Raw genomic sequence first — 21,304 nt, forward strand, 5'->3', positions numbered from 1 at the left:
GGTAACCCCCTGTGATGTATTTTCTGCAGTACGTTCTCCCTGTCAGCAGACCTGCGTCTCCCTTTGACAGAGCCCTCTCTGTCCCGGTCGCCGTGTTTGTAGAGCTCCTCCCCTTTCAGGCAGGACCTACCACCGTGCCTCTTCCATGTGAGGCTCTGAGCCCACATGACGTGCTTGCCACATGTTACCTCCCCTCCGGGCAGGATGTGGTGTCCATGGGGTCTTTTCCCCCTGAAAGAATAGGATAGGAAAAGAACACCTTCCCCGGCGCATATGTTGAGCGTTAAAATGGCTCCAGCAGAATAACTGAAATTATCGTATCTAGTATCTAGTATGGAAGCGGCCTGCTTCCATACTAGATACGTCTCTTCCCCCCCAGGGATGTGATGAACTGTTTTTTGGGGCGTTGGGGGAGGCTACGTGCAGACCGGTGCACCTGCTACTACGCACACAGCAGCTTGCTTGCACTTGCACCGGCAGTCCACATAACACGGTTCAGCTAGTTGTGGCATTTTGTATAGGAACCCCTAGTTAAAGTATACCACTACATCGACACACTGTTGAGTGAGTGACAGAAGGGGAACGTCTCGGTTACTGTCGTAACCTCTGTTCCCTGATGGAGGGAACGAGATGTTCTGTTCCCCATGCCACAATGCTGTACTACCTGCTGAAATGGCCAGGACCCTGTCTCGGCTCCTCAACACAAAACCTGAATGAGTGGTTGCGAGCCAGCTCCTTTTATACCCGTATGTCCGGGGGATTGGCATGCAAATTCCACTCGCCAATTCTCATTGGCCATTTCTCAAAGATCTGAGGTGTTCGGGGCTCTCAAGAGCGACCCCTAGTGTCACTACATCGACACAACTTCTCGTTCCCTCCATCAGGGAACGGAGGTTACGACAGTAACCGAGACATTTTTATTTTGAAACTGCATTCGTGTTTATTTCACTTTCACCAGGAGCTTTTATTATGAAACAGAAAGTGCAATGTTTGTTTGACAGTTATGAGTTTCACATCTTGTGAACCGCTGTCAAACTCTCTTTTTCTGTTCACATGTGTAGATTTGTATAATAACTTTAAAGTGGTTACTAATGTTTGGAATTGCTCGAATGCTTTCACAATGCAGGTGAACTACACTAAAAACAGGAGCCACCCCATGCGTGCACACAGATCAGCATGTCGCCAGTTCATTCTGAAGCACATACGGACAGATGTTTATCTGTCTTTTATCGCAGCCTTTGGCAGTTAAGTAATCACATATGATCATATCTTTATTTTTATGCTATTTTGATTAATCACACAGCCCTGAAGGATCATTGAATTAGTCTACCGATGCACTCTATGAAACTTAATGGCCAAATAAAAGGCACATTAAAATCATCGCAATATTCATGATATTGTTGAATTTGACATTGTCAGCAAAATCATCACGATTATATCATGGGTGTTCGATGTATCGCCCAGCCGTAGTCATTTTTTAGTCAGACAGTGCCCTGGAACCGAATTGACTCAGTACTACCGATACTGCTGAATGGCTGGTATCGTTACATTTATTTATTTATTTTTAGTATTGACTTGCTACGAAAATACAGATACTTTTGACATCCCTAGTTGGCATAATTATATAATTTTTTTTTTTCTTGTAAAACATACATTGGCTTTAAAGTAAGTATATTAAGTGTAAGTGTACTGGAATATACTATGTCATTTAAATAGTTTTTCCAAAAGTTTCTCACTCAGTATAATTTACATTACCAAAACTATTTATTTTTTTTATAATGCAGTTACTGTACTCCAGTAAGATCAGAGAAGAATTGATGGACATGGTGTTTTCCAAAAAAAATATGTTTTATTTTTTCTGCATATAGAGCATCACACTCTGCTCATCACACTGTTTTTCTTCCAATAAATATGACCACTTTATAGGTACATGTCTTCATTGCATGTACTTTCCCTTGTTGCAGTGCCATCTTTCTGGGGGCTTGTAAATTCTGCCTGGAATCTGTGTTCTGTGGGTAAGAGACAGTCTCCAGTCAACATAGAGACCAGCCATATGATATTTGATCCCTTCCTGACACCGCTGAGGCTCAACACTGGCGGGCGAAAGGTAAGCCATGTCTTATATGATGTCTGCATGGCTGCAGTATCAGTGCGCTGAGTTGCTTGGTAAAGGACATTGTTTCCAGTGTCAAAGTGCTGCGATTAGCTATGAAAATGCTACTTTAGTGAAAAACATGGTGAAATGCATCCCATCAGGTTAGTGGTTTTGCTAGATGCAGAATGGTTAAGGAGAGTTAAGTATGATGCTTAGTTGAACTGAACTATTTGTAAAGTTATACATAGCTTTCATTACTGCTTCTAAATAGTGATTTATTCAACAGTCAGGTTTTTAAAAGTCAAGAACCTCGAACTCATAGTTTGTGGCGTCTTTAAATATGTACAGTGAAGTCCAAAAGTCACATTGGAAATCTTGGATTTTTTAAGTTTAAGGATTTTGAAATATTTGAAAAATATTTAAGATTCTACACTCAGTCACTAATTACATGTAATGAAATTATCAGTGTAACAATAAAATTAATTAAACAGACTATGTTAAATTCTTACAAAAGGACAGATTTCCTTACATCCATTGAAGCATACAAGATGTTCTTTGAGAACATTCTCAAATCATGCTTGGATAACAGGGATGTAAGGGGGTTCAGTGGAAAGGAGGAGGCGAGAACCGGCTTGACAACTTAAATAATAATTTAATGAACAACTTAAACAAACATACAACCAAAAACCACACAGTACAGCTGCCTGCAATTCTCTCTCTCTCTCTCAAACTGTCGTCCCCGGCCGCCTTTATCCCTCACGCGCCCCATCAGGCTGATTGGGGACCGGGTGTGTCTCATTCCAGCCCGGCCCTGCCCTCCTCGCCTCTACAAGCGATCATCAGGTTTTGGAAAAACTTGTGGGGTCCATGGCAGTTCGAGTACATGCTGCCAATGACCACATTTTCATGCACTTAAGAAATGGTCTATTCCATGGTTTTTGCTGTAAGTGGCATTGTGAAGCGTCATGTACAAAAGAATGGCAATTTCCTTATGCCGTTTAAGGCATTAAGAGAAATCGGTTTAACACACCCAGGTTTCTCCCGGAGAATGTGGCTTATGTGGTCATGTAAATGCATAAGTAGTGTTATAACAGGTTTTTGAAGAGTGCACGTGCGTGAATTGACCAGATAACACATCAGGGCCTGAAATTCACTGTGGGATTGTGGGTATAGCGCACAATTTGAATAATTCCCGCAAGTTCCACATTCATAGCGTGGGAAATTCCCGCACACTATTATTCACTTTACAATGCAGCTGCAAATTACTAAACCAATAGATACAGATGAACAAATCAAATCAGTAAACTTGTTTTTGTATCAAACTGTAATTACAGAAGATGCATGAGTAAATCTCTCCCTCTCTCTCAGGTGCAGTTGTCAAGCAGCGTGTTGAGCACTTGTTGAGTTTAGTGTGAGTGCTCACAGTGAGAGAGCACTTTGTCGCTTAGATGTATAAACTTTTCTAAACCCATTAATTCGACAACCAAATGGCGCTATACCACGTATCCATAAGTGAGTGATGTGATAAAGCTTTCGCTCCTGTTTATAATTAACAATTTTTGCTGAACATTCCAATTTTAGCTGATGGCACAAAACATTATTAGTTAAGTGCCATCCGTTGTGCAGATGTTGCCGAGTCAGTGGCGGATGCTCGCACCATAAACGAACACAGACAGGCACTCCGCTTCTCACGCTCGGTATCAGTTCGGTGTCGTGCTCGCATGCTAAATTACATGACCGTTCAGACCATTTATTCAAAATATACTATCCAAGTAAATAACACTGTCGCTCCCTGTTATAGCCTACTTCCCTGCACATTGGCTCATCTCACTTATGAATCTGTCTGTCTGAAAAGCCTCCTCATCAGCAAGAAGATAAAAATGGATGTTATATTAAGTTAATCAGGTCTGAGAGAACACAAAATATGGTGTTACCAAATGCTACAATATAGTTAATAATAATAACAAAAATAATATATTTATAAATAGCCTTGATGTTAAATAAAACGTTATTAATGATACAATAATAATTTTACATTAACCATTTTTAGTGTATGAATCATATCTCTGACTAATGTTCATTGTTAAATGTTTATTTTTACATTGTTTTATTTAATTGACATGGAGTTGCTGTGTTTTTTTTTAAGCTCCTCATTCCAAATCTGGAGAAATGCTGTCGTCTCCTCCTCTGTGTCAGTGCATTAGTTTTGTAGGATATGTTGTTTTAATAGACAAAATATTTGAAAATATGTAAATGAAAAAAAAAAAAAATTGTTTCAGTAACAATGCACATATGCAATGAACAGATCATGCAATTTTTTATGTATTAAAACATGCCATTTTTCAAATTGAATTCATTGTTTAAATTCTTACACAAAAGGATAACAGGGTCATTTTATAAGGTTAGAATACAAAAAAATGCCATTGTGAAGGTAAAAAAAAGCCTTGGAAAAGATTTCTGACCCTAGTTCCATCTGACCTATACAGGAATTGAAAAAAGTAGCCCCCTGTAAGATGTAGGTGAGTTTGTTGTAAAATTTTGGATGTTTTAGTGTTACGAGTTTTATTCCCCACCAAAGTGTGTAAATCCCCCCATGCGAGCCATGTAGGGGGGGAATTCCCCCCCATTTTCAGAAATGAATTTCAGGCCCTGCACATGTCATAGGATGGATCCCAAAACAAGTCAACAAAGCAGAAATAATTTAACATTTCTGGGAGTATAGTGAGAAAAGCACATACACTATAATCTATACCCATTTATACTCACCAATGTAAAATATCGACGGCCCCTCACATTCGCATATATGCGCTTGTACATAGGGGGAATCCCAGAGTTTTATGTAAGAGGGAAACCCCACTATTGCAGCGCAATTCCTCTGCAGGGCGCGATAGAAAGTTCAGAAAACAAACACAGCAACAACTCTGGAATATCTGGAAATAAAGCTTAGCAACGGGGAATAAAAAATAGTGAAGTGTTCTTTGGATATCATGTATGTTGTTTACACAAGCAGTGCGGGGATATTATGTTGCTGTGGAGAAAGATGCTTACTGATCGAGCTGCATGAATATGGGAGTAAAGAGTACGCCGCTTATACAGTGCATGTCAAATGGGAACGTCATGGTTACTGGTGTAACCTCCGTTCCCTGATGGAGGGAACGAGACGTTGGTGTCGATGTAGTGACACTAGGGGTCACTCTTGGGAGCCCGAGACACCTCTGGTCTTTGATAAAAGGCCAATGAAAATTGGCGAGTGGTATTTGCATGCCACTCCCCCGAACATACGGGTATAAAAGGAGCTGGTATGCAACCACTCATTCAGGTTTTATGCTGAGGAGCCGATATAAGGTCCGGCCATTTCAGCGGGTAGTTCAGCGTTGTGGCAGGAGGGACCAACGTCTCGTTCCCTCCATCAGGGAACGGAGGTTACACCAGTAACCATGACGTTCCCTATCTGTCACTCACTCGACGTTGGTGTCGATGTAGTGACACTAGGGGTCCCTATACAAAACGCCACAAGGCTGAACTGTGTTACGTGAACTGGCGGTGTGTGGTGGGCAGACTTGCTGTGTGCCTCATAGCCAGCGCACCAGGTCGACACGTAACCTCCCCCAACACAGTTATGAGTGTCAAACGGCCCTTTTTGGGGACAAGTCGACTACCCAGAGATAGAGACAGGCTTAACGCAGTCGTGGCCTCTTTCCCCTTCTCTTTTTCCACTCCCTAAAAAGAAGGGGGATTATCTGACTGGGCCGCCAGGTCTAGTCGGGGGGTGTCCCTCCCAAGGGGAGGACACCGCGGAGACCACACCTCGCCCCAAGAGAGGGGGGGATATTTAAGTGGAAGAATACATCACATGGTCTTTCCAACCATGTGGAGAGCCTTCAAGGTAGATCCTGCCCAATGGGGGAGGAGTTACTACAACATGGAGACTGAGGGGCTCTGCCCAAGGAAGACGCAGTTTGCCAGTAGGGAAACGAACTATAGATCGCATGGGGTTAGCCTTACAGGGAACCGCCACATGAGGAGCACCTACCCCAGAACCGGGCTCTTAGTTAGCGTGTGTACTGGGCCGGCAGCGAGTCTCTCCGAAAACTCGACTGCCACAGGGCTCGGAGGAAGTCAACCAGGGAACAACTTTTGTGAACACTACTGGGAATTAACAGCGCACGTCTTCAGCTCAAAAGGAGGTGGAAGGAGCTATGTGCAAGCGATACACCCGGCCGGCTATCCCGGGCTTATCCGCTTGTGTTGCGTGCCACTACCTGGGATGAAACCGGTTCCACCCGGAGGTTGTAGAACCTTGCAAAGGTGTTGGGTGTTGCCCAGCCCGCTGCTCTGCAATGTCTGTTAGAGAGGCACCTCTGGCCAGGGCCCAAGAAGCCGCTACACCACGGGTAGAATGAGCTCGTAGCCCTACCGGGGGCGGCATGTTTTGGGCGAGACATGCCATAGTTATGGCGTCAATGAGCCAGTCGGCGATCCTCTGCTTGGAGACAGCGCTTCCTTTCCGCTGTACACCAAAGCAGACAAAGAGCTGCTCAGAGATTCTAAAGCTCTGCGTGCAATCCAAATAGATGCGTAAAGCGCGCACCGGACACAGCAACGACATGGCTGGATCTGCCTCCTCCTGGGGCAGCGCTTGCAGGTTCACCACCTGGTCCCTAAAAGGAATGGTGGGAACCTTGGGCACATAGCCCGGTCGGGGGTCTCAGGATCACGTGAGAATAGCCCGGACCGAACTCCAGGCATGTTTCGCTGACAGAGAACGCTTGCAGGTCACCTACCCTCTTGATGGAAGTGAGCGCAGTCAGGAGGGCAGTCTTCAAGGAAAGTGCCTTAAGCCCGGCTGACTGCAAAACTCAAAGGGGGCTCTCTGTAGACCCTGAAAAACTACAGAGGTCCGATGAGGGAACAAGGTGTGGCCTGGAGGGATTCAGCCTCCTGGCGCCTCTTAGGAACCTGATGATCAGATCATGCTTCCCTAAGGACTTACCGTCGACTGCGTCATGGTGTGCTGCTATGGCAGCAACGTACACCTTCAAGGTGGAAGGGGACAGCCTCCCTTCCAACCTCTCTTGCAAGAAGGAAAGCACTGATCTGACTGCGCACCTCTGGGGGTCTTCCTGATGGGCAGAACACCACTTAGCGAACAGACACCACTTAAAGGCATACAGGCGCCTCGTAGAGGGAGCCCTAGCCTGAGTGAACGTGTCTGCCACCGCAGGTGGGAGACAGCTTAGGTCTTCCGCGTCCCGTCCAGGGGCCAGACATGGAGATTCCAGAGGTCTGGGCACGGGTGCCCGATGGTGCCCCTTCCCTGAGAAAGAAGGGCCTTCCTCAGGGGAATTTGCCCGGGGGGAGCTGTCATGAGGAGCGTGAGGTCCGAGCACCACGTCTGGGCGGGCCAGTAGGGTGCTTACCAGGACGACCTTCTCCTCGTCCTCCCTGACCTTGCACAGGGTCTGTGCGAGCAGGCTCACTGGGGAAAACGCATATTTGCGAATGCCAGGGGACCAGCTGTGTGCCAGCGCGTCTATGCCGAGGAAGGCCTCGGTGAGGGCGTACCAGAGCGGGCAGTGGGAGGATTATTGGGAGGCGAACAGGTGCACCCGTGCCTGACTGAATCGACTCCAAATCAGCTGGACCACCTGAAGGTGGAGTCTCCACTCTCCCTTGAGGGTAACCTGTTGTTACGGCACGTCCGCCGAAGTGTTGAGGTTGCCCGGGATGTGAGTGGCTTGCAGCGACTTGGTGCTGCTAACTCCGTTGGAGGAGACGGCGGGCGAGTTATGACATACAGCGGGAGCGCAGACAGCCTTGGCGGTTGACATATGCTACCGCTGCCGTGCTGTCTGTCCGAACTAGCACGTGCTTGCCCTGGATCAACGGCCAGAACCTCTGCAGGGCGAGCAGAATTGCCAGTAACTCGAGGCAGTTGATGTGCCAACGCAGCCGCGGACCTGTCTAGAGGCGGGCGGCTGCGTGCCCATTGCCAACAGCGCCCCAGCCCATTTTGGAGGCATCTGTCGTGACCACGACGTGCCTGGAGACCAGTTCTAGCGGAACACCTGCTCGTGGAAACGAGAGGTCGGTCCAAGGGCTGAAAAGAAGGTGAAGACCGACGTAATGGCCACGCGGTGTGTCCCGTGGCGCCATGCCCATCTCGGGACTCGAGTCTGGAGCCAGTGCTGAAGCGGCCTCATATGCATCAACCCGAGCGGGGTGGCCACCGCCGAGGACGCCATATGCCCCAGGAGCCTCTGAAAATGTTTCAGTGGAACCGCTGTTTTCTGTTTGAACGCCTTCAAACAGGCCAGCACTGACTGGGCGCGCTCGTTCGTAAGGTGCACCGTCAAGGAGACTGAGTCCAACTCCAAACCGAGAAAAGAGATGCTCTGAACCGGGAGGAGCTTGCTCTTTTCCCAGCTGACCCGAAGCCCTAGTCGGCTGAGGTGTGAGAGCACCAGGTTCCTGTGTGCGCATAACCCGTCTCGAGAGTGAGCTAGGATTAGCCAGTCGTCGAGATAGTTGAGAATGCGAATGCCCACCTCCCTTAACGGGGCAAGGGCAGCCTCTGCGATCTTCGTAAAGATGCGAGGAGACAGGGACAGGCCGAAAGGGAGGACTTGTAACGATACGCCTGACCCTCGAACGCAACCCACAGGAAGGGTCTGTGTCGAGGAAGGATCGAGACGTGAAAGTACGCATCCTTCGGGTCTACCGCCACGAACCAATCTTGATGCCGGACGCTCGCTAGAATGCGTCTTTGCGTCAGCATCTTGAACGGGAGTCTGTGTAAGGCCCGGTTCAGTACTTGCAGGTCCAAGATTGGCCGCAACCCACCGCCTTTTTTCGGTACTGTACCGGCGGGTGGGGCCTCGCGGCGGGGCGGAGCTTGAGGTGCCACACCACATCGTGGCCGTGCTGAGTCCGAGGACATCAAAGCACTTACCTGGCTACTTGTGACCACCCCCGGATCAGCCTGGGACGGGGGAGGAAGAGGCCTGTCCTCATGACCCGTGGAGACTGTCACATCGGGGGCAGATTTGTGCCACAGCTGGGCGCTCAGGGCGGGAGACCGCCGCTGGAGCGCCAACCTGCCAAATGGAGTGGTGGACGGTGGTCGTGATGCCAGCCGTACACACCGAATATGTGACCCAGGGAACAAGGAAACCACTCTTGTGGAGCTCTTGAGTACTGCAGCCACTTGGGCATGCAGCGCAATTAAATGCAAAAGGTAACAAAAAGAAGATCTGCTTACCAGCTCCAGAGCAGCGGGTTTCGTTGTCCCTGGGTCTCCCGTCTCAGGGGCGCTTCGAAGACCTCCATGAGTTCTTCGGTGCCGGCTGTGAGACGGGTGGCGTCGGCTTCCTGCGGTGGGCTCCACGCCGGGGCCGGGCCAGAGGGGCGGGCTGCGGCGGAGCCGGTGCAGTCACCGCAGGGGGACGCCCTCGGCGATGAGTAGATGGGGTGCAGGATCTTGAGCCAGGCCGGGGCAGGACAAGCCGGCTAGCATCCATCTACTGCTCTACCATCGAGAACTGCTGGGCAAAGTCCTCGACGGTGTCGCCGAATAGGCCCGCCTGGGAAATGGGGGCAGCAAGGAATCGTGTCCTGTCGGCCTCACCCATCTCGACCAGGTTGAGCCAAAGGTGGCGCTCCTGGACCACTAGTGTGTCCATCGTCCGCCCGAGAGACCGCGCCGTGACCTCCGTCGCTCGGAGAGCGAGGTCGGTCGCTGAGCGCAGTTCCTGCATCAATCCCGGGGCGGAACTACCCTCGTGCAGTTCCTTTAGCGCCTTGGCGGACTTGCAGGAGAGCCATGGCGTGCAGGGCGGAGGCGGCTTGTCCAGCAGTGCTGTAGGCTTTGACCGTCAGAGACGACTTAAACCTACAGGCCTTGGACGGGGGCTTTGGGCACCCGCGCCAGGTGGCGGCGCTCTGCGGGCATAGGTGCACCGCGAGCGCCTTTATCCACCGGGGGATTGCCGAATAACCCTTGGCCGCCCCACCATCGAGGGTAGTGAGAGTGGGGAAGCTGAAAAGATTGGGACCAGGCAGTAAAAGGTGCCTCCCGCGACCTTGTCAGCTCTTCATGCACTTCCAGGAAGAAAGGAACGGGGCGGGGCGTGGCTTTGAGCGGCGCCGCGAGCCCAGGAACCAATCACAGAGCCGTGAGGGTTCAGGGAAGAGCGGTGAAATCCACTCTAACCGACGCTCGCGGCTGTCCGGGAAAGCATGTCGTCATCTCCGCGTCAGCCTGTGACTGGGCGATCGACCCCGAAGGGAGGAGCCCAGCTGAGGCTTCCGACTGGACGAGCCCGCTCTCCGATGCTGCGCTCGAGAGCTCATCACTTTCGCGGGCTCCGAATAAGAGGTCGAACTCGCCGTGAGACGAGCCGGCGGACTCACCCGGAAGCCCGATCGGGGCAGACGAGCATGCTGGGGAATGGGAGGTCCGCGGGGGGATACCTGGCGGAGGCGGTCCCATTGGGGTCCCCAAATCGCCCCCAGTGCTAGCCGCGCTGGCCTCAAACTCGTGGGTAAAAGGACCGAGACGGGAGCCTCTGGGGTGGTTCGCTTCCTTACGGAGGCGAGCCGCGACCGCAACGTTGCCATGGACACATTCTCGCAATGAGAATGTGACCATCCACGAACGCTGTCTCCGCGTGAGCAGTGCCCAGACACGAAAGACAGTGATCGTGACCGTTAGAAGGCGAGAGATAACGAGCACAACCATGAATAACACACAATCGGAAAAGCATCTTTAAAAAGACGCGTCTTTAAAAAGACGTTCCGTGTGTGCGCTCTTTTAGAGAAATATATACTCTTTTAGAGGGGAAAAATGCTCTTTCAGAAAATATACTCTCTAGTTTTTCTGCCGAAGCGCCCAGGGGCGTTCTCTGCAGTGCACCAGTGCAGAGGAGGGAGAAGCCGCTGAAATGCGCCGTCAGATCCAGCAGGTGAATGAACAGTAGTATTCAGCTCAGTGAGCATCTCCGAAGAGAAAATCTGAATGAGTGGTTGCATACCAGCTCCTTTTATACCCGTATGTTCGGGGGAGTGGCATGCAAATACCACTCGCCAATTTTCAGTGGCCTTTTATCAAAGACCAGAGGTGTCTCGGGCTCCCAAGAGTGACCCCTAGTGTCACTACATCGACACCAATGTCGAGTGAGTGACAGATAGGGAACACTGCTTTCTTGCAATACACTGCTTTCTGGTGTCCATGTAAAAGCAGTCATTAAAGCAATAGGGGGATTCTTCTTTCTGTTATTCATATACATTTTTCCGTAAAATGTCGCTATGCAGATATCTTTTGAAATACAGGTAATTATATTAAATTAGAAAAATGCACAATAGAAACATTTTGGTTTTCAGACTTTTGAACCGCATACAGTACATGTTCTACCATTTGTTCATAAATGTTGTTCAAGTGTTTGAGAGGGTGGGATGTTTTGTATGTTAGTAAATTCTCTCTTCAAATGCATCATCAATTGCGATTAATACTGAAAGGAGTTTGTACTAAACAATAACATTTTGTTTAAAGATTAATTGCTGTTTTTAGTGGCACATACGGATTTATACTTGATAAATATTCTAATTGAGTTGTAACAACATACAGTATGTTGTTTGTTACAATTTCATTGTCAGTCCGTAAATCATTACATCATGGGGTTAAATTTCTTCATTACTCAGCATTTAAAACAGACTAATGTTCTTCCATCTTTAACATCCTGTTTGGATTAAGGAGCTGCACAAGATTTGAACTTTTCAGAGGTTCAGCTTATAGCTGTTTCAGATCATTGAGACATTTTATAATGCACTTTCTGTCTATTGATTTGCTGGAACATGTCTGTTTTTCCACACCAATATGCCAACGTCAATGCATATGCAGTAGTGCTGAATTGTAGTCCTTGGTGGGGAGCTGATGTCTGAAGCCACAGAACACCAAAATATGCATCTTGAGAGCTTCTGTCAGAGTGGAGTTTATAATGCCAGCTTTTCCACAGCATGATAAATGGTTTAATGAATAGTTAAAGGAAATTAAAATGACCTCTGAATAAAAAAAAACAATTAATCAAATGCAGACATGCATCAAGTTTATGTGCTTTGGATTGAGGGAATCAAAGTTATTAAATTGTATGTATTAATTGAATATTTGCTCTGCTGTAGATGAGCTGCAATTACTTGAAGAGCTTTTAATGTATTTAATCGCTCTTACATGAGAGGTAGATGACAGTATCTTATCCCTTATTGAAGTCGCAAATTAGCAAAGTGCAGAATTTGAGTCATGAATATGAAAATATGTAAATATGAAAACATCTCTTTTTCTTCCAGTGTCATTTGCTTTGGGGTACTGCAGATATAAGATAGGCCTAATTACCGAAACGATTTGGGAAAATGCCATTTAACATAGAATAGTTGTAGTACATAGCATACTACAGCATGTGTCCTTCCTTTGTCAGTTGTGTTAGAACAGGACACATTCATGCCCAGAGTGGAACAAAGATATGACAGATACGATCTACGCACAGATTTTATTCAGTTATGTGAATATCATATTAGATTACTCAGTGAATCAGCCTTGTCATTGCGATTTCATTAGCTTAAGTAGTTGACAGTTTGAAAAAGATATCAGCGTAATATTTGTTGGCTGTATTAACTGATGGTTATCAGTCAGCTTTAAACCATCCCCTGATTTGACTTAGGGGGGCTGTGAAATAAAATGGCTTGGCACATAGAAATGTGTGTATGCCAGATTCTTATTTATATACATATTTTTGGCAATTATAGGGCCAGCATCTGAAGTGCACTACATAACTACTTCTGCAGTTTAAGAACAATAGCACAATAGACATAACAGGCGTAGCGCAAGCTGTGGCTTAAACACATCTATGTTTGAACTGGGGGAATGCATGACATACAGAGCACCAAAAAAGAAAAAGATTCATGGTGCTAAATAAGTGTAAATGAACACCAGATTCTTTGTCTTTTTCTCCTTTAATTAAATGGTTTGTTCTCAGGGGGTATTTTTGTAAATTAGTAACTAATGTTAGGGATGACAAAATTGTCAGTTATACAGTATATAGCCGTTCTGACTTTTTAAATTAATTTTCCGATTTGGCCGATTTGTTTCTTGAGGGCACCGAGCATTTTCTTGTTATGTGCCATTGTGTTACTACAATAATAAACCGGTGTGCAACATAATCTCATTTAAACGTTCCGCATATCAGAGACAGATGCGTTTGAGCTCATAATGTTGAAGTGCTCACCTGTTTCATTCTCCATCTCTCTCCTCAACAGTTCCCTGTAACTTTTAACTGTCTTGTCTTATGGTAAAAAGGCAAATATCAATAAAACTTCTATTATATACCATCTGCAAATATGCAGATATCTCATTTAAACAGATGTAATTCACAAACCTCACGAAAATCCAGCGTTTTCTTCTCATCGAGCGCTCATCTAATATCTTCCTCTGAAGCGTGTATTCCATCAGCCAGAATCAAAACCTCAGGATTAGGATCAAAAGTTCCTCCGATTCACAAATCATGATGGTCACTCCATGACAATCCAAGTAGGCGATCCAGGCCGTTTAAACTGTCAGGAGATCGCTGCTCGCGCTGGATCTGCACAAGCACATGAGTGCAACTTCAAGGCTGCGTCCGAAACCAGGAAAATGCTGCCTCCGGAGGCTGTATACGGAGGTAGGGTGAAAACAAGGTGCTTTTCAAACAGTTCGGAGACCAGTTTCTAAAGAGTTCCATTCATTCAAAACAGCTGTCAGTTAAGCCATTAACTGATTAGGCAGCAAGGTAGCAAGATAGCTGCCTAGGTTTTCGGATGCAACCCAAGGTAAAAGTGCTTCACGTGTGCTATAAGTAAATGTCTTATTCAATATGCACTGTATGTACAATTGGTTTGATTGGGTATTTTTTGAGAAAATGCGATTGCTAATGTGGACATGCCATCCATGGTTGCTGGACTACTGTGTGTACTGTTATTTTCTTCTTCCTAATATATTAACAATTTCTTCATGTGCAAATAAATTACTAAAATTTGATGACTAATCAGATATATTTATAATACAACATTATTTTTTAGTTTTGTGTGAAATTGTGTAAATATACTCTAAATAAGAGTTTTTTTTTATTTTTTATTATTATTATTAATTTGTTTTAGCAATTTTAATGTTTGTTATGTACTATATTAAGTTGTGTGATATATCGGCATTGTATTGGCCTATCGGCCACCCTGCACTCTGGATATTGGCATCGGCCATTAAAAAACCCATATTGGTCGACCACTAGTGTACAGTGTAAAGTGTCAATATAATAATCCATTCACCCGAATTCAAGGATCAAGACAATGATGCCATTCTTACTGTAAGCTGGCCAATGGGAGAAGGCGATTGAAATCATTTAACATGCAAGATGCATGGATGGCCAGATGGGGAGTTCTTCTGCCACATGGAGAGATCGTTCCTCTAGCGGCAATGAATCAGTATAATTATGCTGAGAACATGGTGGAAAGGCAAACATGGAGCCATGGGATGACATCTGTAGTGATCTACAGGGGAACATGCTGTTGAAGGTGTCATTTTACATTTTTGGCCCTTCTAGCTCTCATTTCTTTCACGTATGATTTCATGTTGGTCCAGTACCAGTGTGTAGCAGCTCTTTTCACTGGTGATGATTTTAAATTTCTTGCAAATGTTTGCGCTCATGTAGCAAATAGTTTCTGTACTCTTGTTCTAGTGGTTTATATTGCACGAACAACAGACGTTATGCCAAATTGCTCCTAGAAGAGAATTTTTATCTGCTTTAATGCTGCAACTCTGCTGAACATGCAGCTTACAGGCACAAATGCTTCATTTCCTTAGCAAGCATCTTGTCTTGGCAAACCCTGGGGAACATTCACATAAAATATGCGTTTCAAAAAGAGGCTCAAAATGAGGGTGGAAAATTATCATGTTTTACAAATATAATGCAATTATATAACTTTACTAATATTATAAGTGAACCTCAAGGAACATATTAAAATAGTAATAAAAATGGCATGTAATTTCCCCTTTAACACTTTATGATAAGATTGTATGCATTAAAAATGAGTTGCAATAGTTAACATAATCTAACGATAAATAATACTTTTGTAGCATACGTAACTCTTGGTTAATGTTAAAGAAATATTCTGGTTCCAATACAAGTTAAGCTCAATCTAACACGCATATTGTTTACATCTTGTAGCTATACTTTTGAAACAGCGAGTATTTTAACATTTAAGGATCAGCCTTCAATTGTAAGTGCCACACTGTAACCCAGATTTTTGCTTTTTTTTTTTTTTTTTTTTTTTTAAAAGGAGGGACAAGTTTAAATTAATATTTGTAGTAATTAACAATATGCCACAAATGGTGTCTATTTGAGCTTAACATGAATTGAACCTAAAATATTCCTTTAATTTCTACATATACATTTAACAGCAATGATATTCAACCTTTTTTTTTTTTTTCATTTATTGTGCAAAAGGAAACGGCTGCAAAATGTGACATCAATTAAATTTTGCCAAATAAGCAAAAAAAATAAAAAAATAAATTCTGACATTTTTATGGTCTTGTAACAGAATTTTTGTCAAAAAAATTAGGAATAGGAAATTAGCCCTAATCCTTACTCTTACCCTAATCAATCTAGGCCTACCCTTAAAATCAGATGGAAATGATAGTCTGATAAGAATTGTGTACAAAGCCCTAACCCTAAGACCCTACCATTTTCCCTATCCCTGAAATCTGATTGATTTACTGTAATGTTGTTCCAAGACCAACAAGAATGTCAATCCAGGAATATGTCCTTCTTGGCAGAATTATGTTTACCAAACATACACATGCCTACATGAAAATCAGCTATGTTTTTCATGGTAAATGTAATAACCCACAAAGGACACAGATGTTAATAGCTGATTGTGAAGTTCATAAAGATTCTTGAGTGAAATTTAAGATGACATTTATTTGATGAATATAAAACAAAAATGTAATGTCTCTCTTTGGCGTAAGCCCCATCTGGCGGTCCAAAGAAGTTGTACTCCGAACCATCATATCCTGCCGGAGATAGGAGGCAGGGGCGAGGAGCCTACCCCCGTGCAGGACGGGACTCGACTGGTGGTGGTGGAGGTTGCCGTGCTAGCACACTGAAACAGCAATGTGATAGATTGTGAGCAAACTTAAAAAGCAATGGCATACATGTGATTGGCTAGGAGTTACCTAGCTAATGGTGCGATGATGTACAGCTGCTAGTCTTCCCGCTAGAACTACGCTGTGCTTACATTTCTCAATGATTCACTTCATGGTTTACATCATATCAAAAAAAGACGATGAATCAACCAAAAGTGATCATTAGCTCAAAAATTATTTGGTTGCAATATACAGGCTCAATATATATATATATATATATATATATATATATATATATATATATATATATATATATATATCAGTAAAAAGAAACTTAAAAAATACAGATGAATTTATACAAATATAAGAGATACAAGATCGTATATTTTTTTTATTATTTAGTACTGCCCTTCAGATGCTACATAACAGATATTTATGTACATCCCACAAGATACAAAAATAACAATTTAAATAAATCATCCTGTTCAAAAGTTTACATACCTTTGGTTCTTAATGTAGTGTGTTAATTTGCATCAATTAATGTTTGCACCTTGTGTAATAGTTGTGTATGAGTCTCTTAAGTTGTCCTAAGTGTTAAAAGCTGGATGTCAACATCCTACAGCCACTACATCCAAACCAAAGAACGTGCAGTAACTGGATGAGATTTTTTAAGAACAATGGGCAGCTTCACTTCTCAGGACAAGGCAGTTACTCATGCACAACTATCACATCCCCTTGGTGCTTAACACATCGTATTAAGCATCAAGGGGATGTAAATATTTGAACAGGATCATTTGTGTTTAGTTTTTATTTTGTCTTGTGGAATATCTGTTATGTCAAATAGTTTCATCAGGGCATTACTAACTAAAAAACAAAATGCAATTTATGTGATCCCTCTTTTTTTATTATTATTATTAACAGTTGGCAGATTCTGCAAGGGGGTGAAAACTTATGCACTCAACTGCATGTCTTGTCAAAATTGCGAAAAGTACATGTGATAGTCTTGGCAGCATCAGTTCATAAATCATTAATCACTTTACACCATTGTTTTCCAGAAAAATTACATATATGAATTTATAGCTGTCATGAAATAACATTACAGCAGTATAATGAGCAGCTATAATTTTTTTAAAAACCTAATTAATCACTGTAAATTGTTAACTTTTTTTAAATAAATATTAACGATTAATGAAAAATGTAAATGCATTTATATCTGATCCAACAATATGTTGCTAAAAATAAAATGTATATTGTAATGTAGTGGTGCTTGTGAAATGTCAAGTAACAAACCTTACTGTTGAACCCTAATATACAAAGTAATGTGTTCCATTATGTTTGAATTTATTCTTTGTCTCATTTGATAAAAAGGATATCTCAGTATGGCTATTCACTTTGAAGGCATTCCTGTCCATCAGGTTAGTAATTGTTATAAACTAATGGAATGGATATCTAAACATGCAGTGGATATCCTGCTGTAAATTATCTAATCCCCAATCAAAGGGATAATCTAGTTCAAACCTCCTTCTTGATCTTGTGTTAAAGATGCTAAGTCATTTGGAACAAAAAATTGGACAGCATCAACAATACTGTCTGCTATTCGAGGTCTTATTATCCATGGTATTTAGCTTACTGTACATAGTGTTTAGACAATAACCATTGTCTATTCATTTGTTCAACACTACTCGTCATGTCCCTATTCTACCAAAACATTTCCTGCCTTTCTGTTACCATACCTATTAATAAAAGTGACAAAAAGTCAAACATAAAATATAACATAATATTAAAAAACACCATTAGAGTATTGTAACAGCAGTTAACAGACACTTACAAATAATCTCATGCATGCTTGTCAGTTTCAAATAGGTTAGCAATCCTGTTGTCTCGACTGCTTAAACCAAATATTAAGAATGTGTGGTGGGTGAAAAACTGACATTTTTATGAAACTGGATTGGTGTTGTCACTCTTATATCTTTGTGCAATATCATAAAATAAACAGAACTGCATTAGCAAAGTTTTACAGTGTTGTTCAGATTCTCACAATTTTGCTGTATTCTCCAGGCCTCTTTTTGGCAATCCATAACAGACATTAATGCCATGGAATAGCCATTAGACGTGATCTGCAGGGAAATGTAACACATGTTTTGCACATCTGTGTTTTCCAACAGACTGAAGATGGAAGAGAATTACATACGTACATAACCAGTAATGACAAGGGGTTGCTGAGTTAAGCTGGGACTCAGTGGAGGGAATTGTATATTCTTACATCGACATTAGCTGGTAATAATGTCAATGAACAACCTTATTTAGAACGAACAAATCACACCAGTTTTGTATCAGATTAGTTCTAAAATCTTTGTATCTAAAGGCCCAATTTATTTCTATTAGATTTAGGCTGATGTGATCTATTTGTTTAATATGAGCTCATAAAACCTGTAATATGGCTTATGATATAATAAGATCATAAGATCATTAGGTTTTTCCAAAGCCCAGTGGAACAGTATAACAGTGTAATAGAGATTAAAGTAACTATGGGTGTGCTGTGCCTGTGCAGTATTCAACTCAAACAGACTCTGGGACTAAACCGCCGTTATTTGTATATTAACGGAGTTCTGCTTTTAGTGTCTCAGGCAAAACAGCTAATGTATTTGCCTCAGTAAATGACTGTATATTTAAACCATGCATTTCGTTATGTGAATGCATATTACAATAATTATAAAGAGATGTATGGTTCCATAAAGCCCAAGTAAAATTAGCAAACAATGGAGCTGAGTGTGGTGGGGTTGGTTTAACACCAGCTAAGCTCAAGGGCCCTCAGTGGAATTAATTCACATTCAGTGTTTTGAATTGTTGAGCCCCTAATTTCATATGGGTTTTGTTCAACCTAGTTTCATAGAATGAGTGTTACTATAACAAAATTTTTGCAAACTGAGTTTTACATACCGTGTTCTATGTTTCGCCACAGTTTCATTGTGAAATGAACACTAGGCACTACAACAACTGTGTGTTTTATTCACTTTCACACAAATAATAAATACAACGGCTGATTATAATTTTTTGTGCAACAGTTAGTTCTAGTCCATGAATGTTATTATACGAGAGGTGTTCCAAGTGTGCTGATAGCTCAAACCATCAGCACTGGGATGCTTTACTGTTTGTATTACTTCACTTGAATTTGTAGCATTCCAAACGTGTAAGAGCTGTGCATATGTGTAAGAGCAGCTAGATGTGTGAATTGGGCTATATGTGTCAACTGATCAAGATTTTGTTTTACCGTGTATATTGCAATATGTAAATATCCACATGCGCTGTGTGTGTGTCAGTGGTTAGGGCTTCACATGAGACTAAAGAATTGGAGAGACATGGACAGAGTTTTCCCGACATTGAAAATTTCAATGAAATTCAGCAAATTCAATGACATTCATCTCTTGTTCAACACTTCAAAAGTGCTAAATATTCTTCTCATCTGACATGTGTATCTGTGTTTCACATGAGTGTCGTGCACGCTGTCTCTGGAGGATGCAAGTGCATGCGAGTCCCATAAGCTTTCCGATATTTTTGCTTCAGAGACAGGATATTGCAAAGCGGGATCACTCACGCTACTCAAAATCGTGGCCAGACGACAAAACTTATGTGTCCCATTTTAATTCTACAGAGTTTTTATTTATTTATTTTTATCTTGAAGTGCTTTGAAGGAAGTCAAACATATCAAATGACTAGACAGCCCAACCTTATCAGACTGAAATGTGGCATAATGTGAAATTTAGCATTATGGTAAAGCTAATTTAAAACCCAGATATTTTTTTTTTCTTTGACTATGTTTGTCAAATTGTAAAGAAAAAGAAAATTATAAAACGAAGTAGTTTTCTTTTATAAAATATTTAATTAACTGCCTGGATTGTCCAAAAATAGACATTACAATATGGTTATTTAATATATATATATATATATATATATATATATATATATATATATATATTTTTTTTTTTTTTTTTTTTTTTTTTGTTTTTTTCAGAAAACAAAAATACTATATTGTGATGTAACATTATTGTGATATAAAATTATTCATATTGTTACATAAGATTTTGGTCATATCCTACATCCCTGTGACATTAAAGATTTGAGCCAGCAGGTGGCGATAAAAGGCCGTCTCTTATGTGCTATGAGCAAGTTGAGCTGACGTTGACAAACTGTGTTGTCGTCATACAGTGCGTAAATTTCTTTAAAGCCATCTGGAATTGCCTCTCATTCCATGATCGCTCTGATTACTACTATATTATAGTTGAGAAATAGAGTTAAACTAACAGCTTCAGCATTACTGCTATAACACCGCTTAGAATCATGACAGATGGTATAATCAAACATGCTCTGGGTGCCTACATGATACAAGTTTCCGAGTTGGGAGAAGGCATAAACTTTCAACACGGCATAAGAGTGAAAGCTTTCTGTGTTGGTGTCAAAATAATAGTTACCCAAGAAATACACAAGAATGAAACTGGCATCCTCTATGTTTTCTCTCTGACAACAAAGCACTTGAGTGTGAGTGAAATACTTGTAGGATAATTCTGATAGCACATATGGCAGCATCACTTCACAATCGGAGCGTATTACTACCACACTACAGCTGAGGAATAGAGTCAAACTTGCAGCATGTTCATCACTGCAACAGACACAGGCAATCACATGCAAAGTTGCTCTCTCTCTTTCCCTTTTAGTGTTCCTTGTTTCTCCACTAATTTGTTAGAAACAAAGCTGTCGTTACTAGTCCTGAAGTGTGGTTTTCAAATTAGTAGCGGAGGCTTTGGTGAATCTTTCAAAATAGCAACCACAGATCCTGAATCTGTAGTGTAAGAATGTAGTTCCACATACAAGAGCGTTTATTTTTTCAGACAATCCTTACTACTTATTTTTTCACTTGTTCATTGAACTATAAAAGCAATATCACTCTCAAAATTGCAATGCGGCCTCATGCCTACAGCCGAATCACAGCCGTACTGATTTGCTTGTGTGATATTGCTTTAATAAACACTTATTTTTCACTCTATTAC

The 21,304-nt window shown here is 42.6% G+C and overlaps 1 protein-coding gene across 1 annotated transcript in view; it reads left to right on the top strand.

Annotated features, from left to right (window-relative positions):
- Nucleotides 1-21,304, top strand: part of LOC127422826 (carbonic anhydrase-related protein 10-like) — a 315,862-nt gene that overhangs the window by 107,128 nt on the left and 187,430 nt on the right. Inside the window, exon 3 of the mRNA XM_051666617.1 lies at nucleotides 1,965-2,107. Coding sequence (XP_051522577.1) covers nucleotides 1,965-2,107 — 143 coding nt within the window. The remainder of the gene's footprint in view (nucleotides 1-1,964; nucleotides 2,108-21,304) is intronic.

Source organism: Myxocyprinus asiaticus, chromosome 32 (assembly GCF_019703515.2).
Source record: "Myxocyprinus asiaticus isolate MX2 ecotype Aquarium Trade chromosome 32, UBuf_Myxa_2, whole genome shotgun sequence".
NCBI lineage: Eukaryota > Metazoa > Chordata > Actinopteri > Cypriniformes > Catostomidae > Myxocyprinus > Myxocyprinus asiaticus.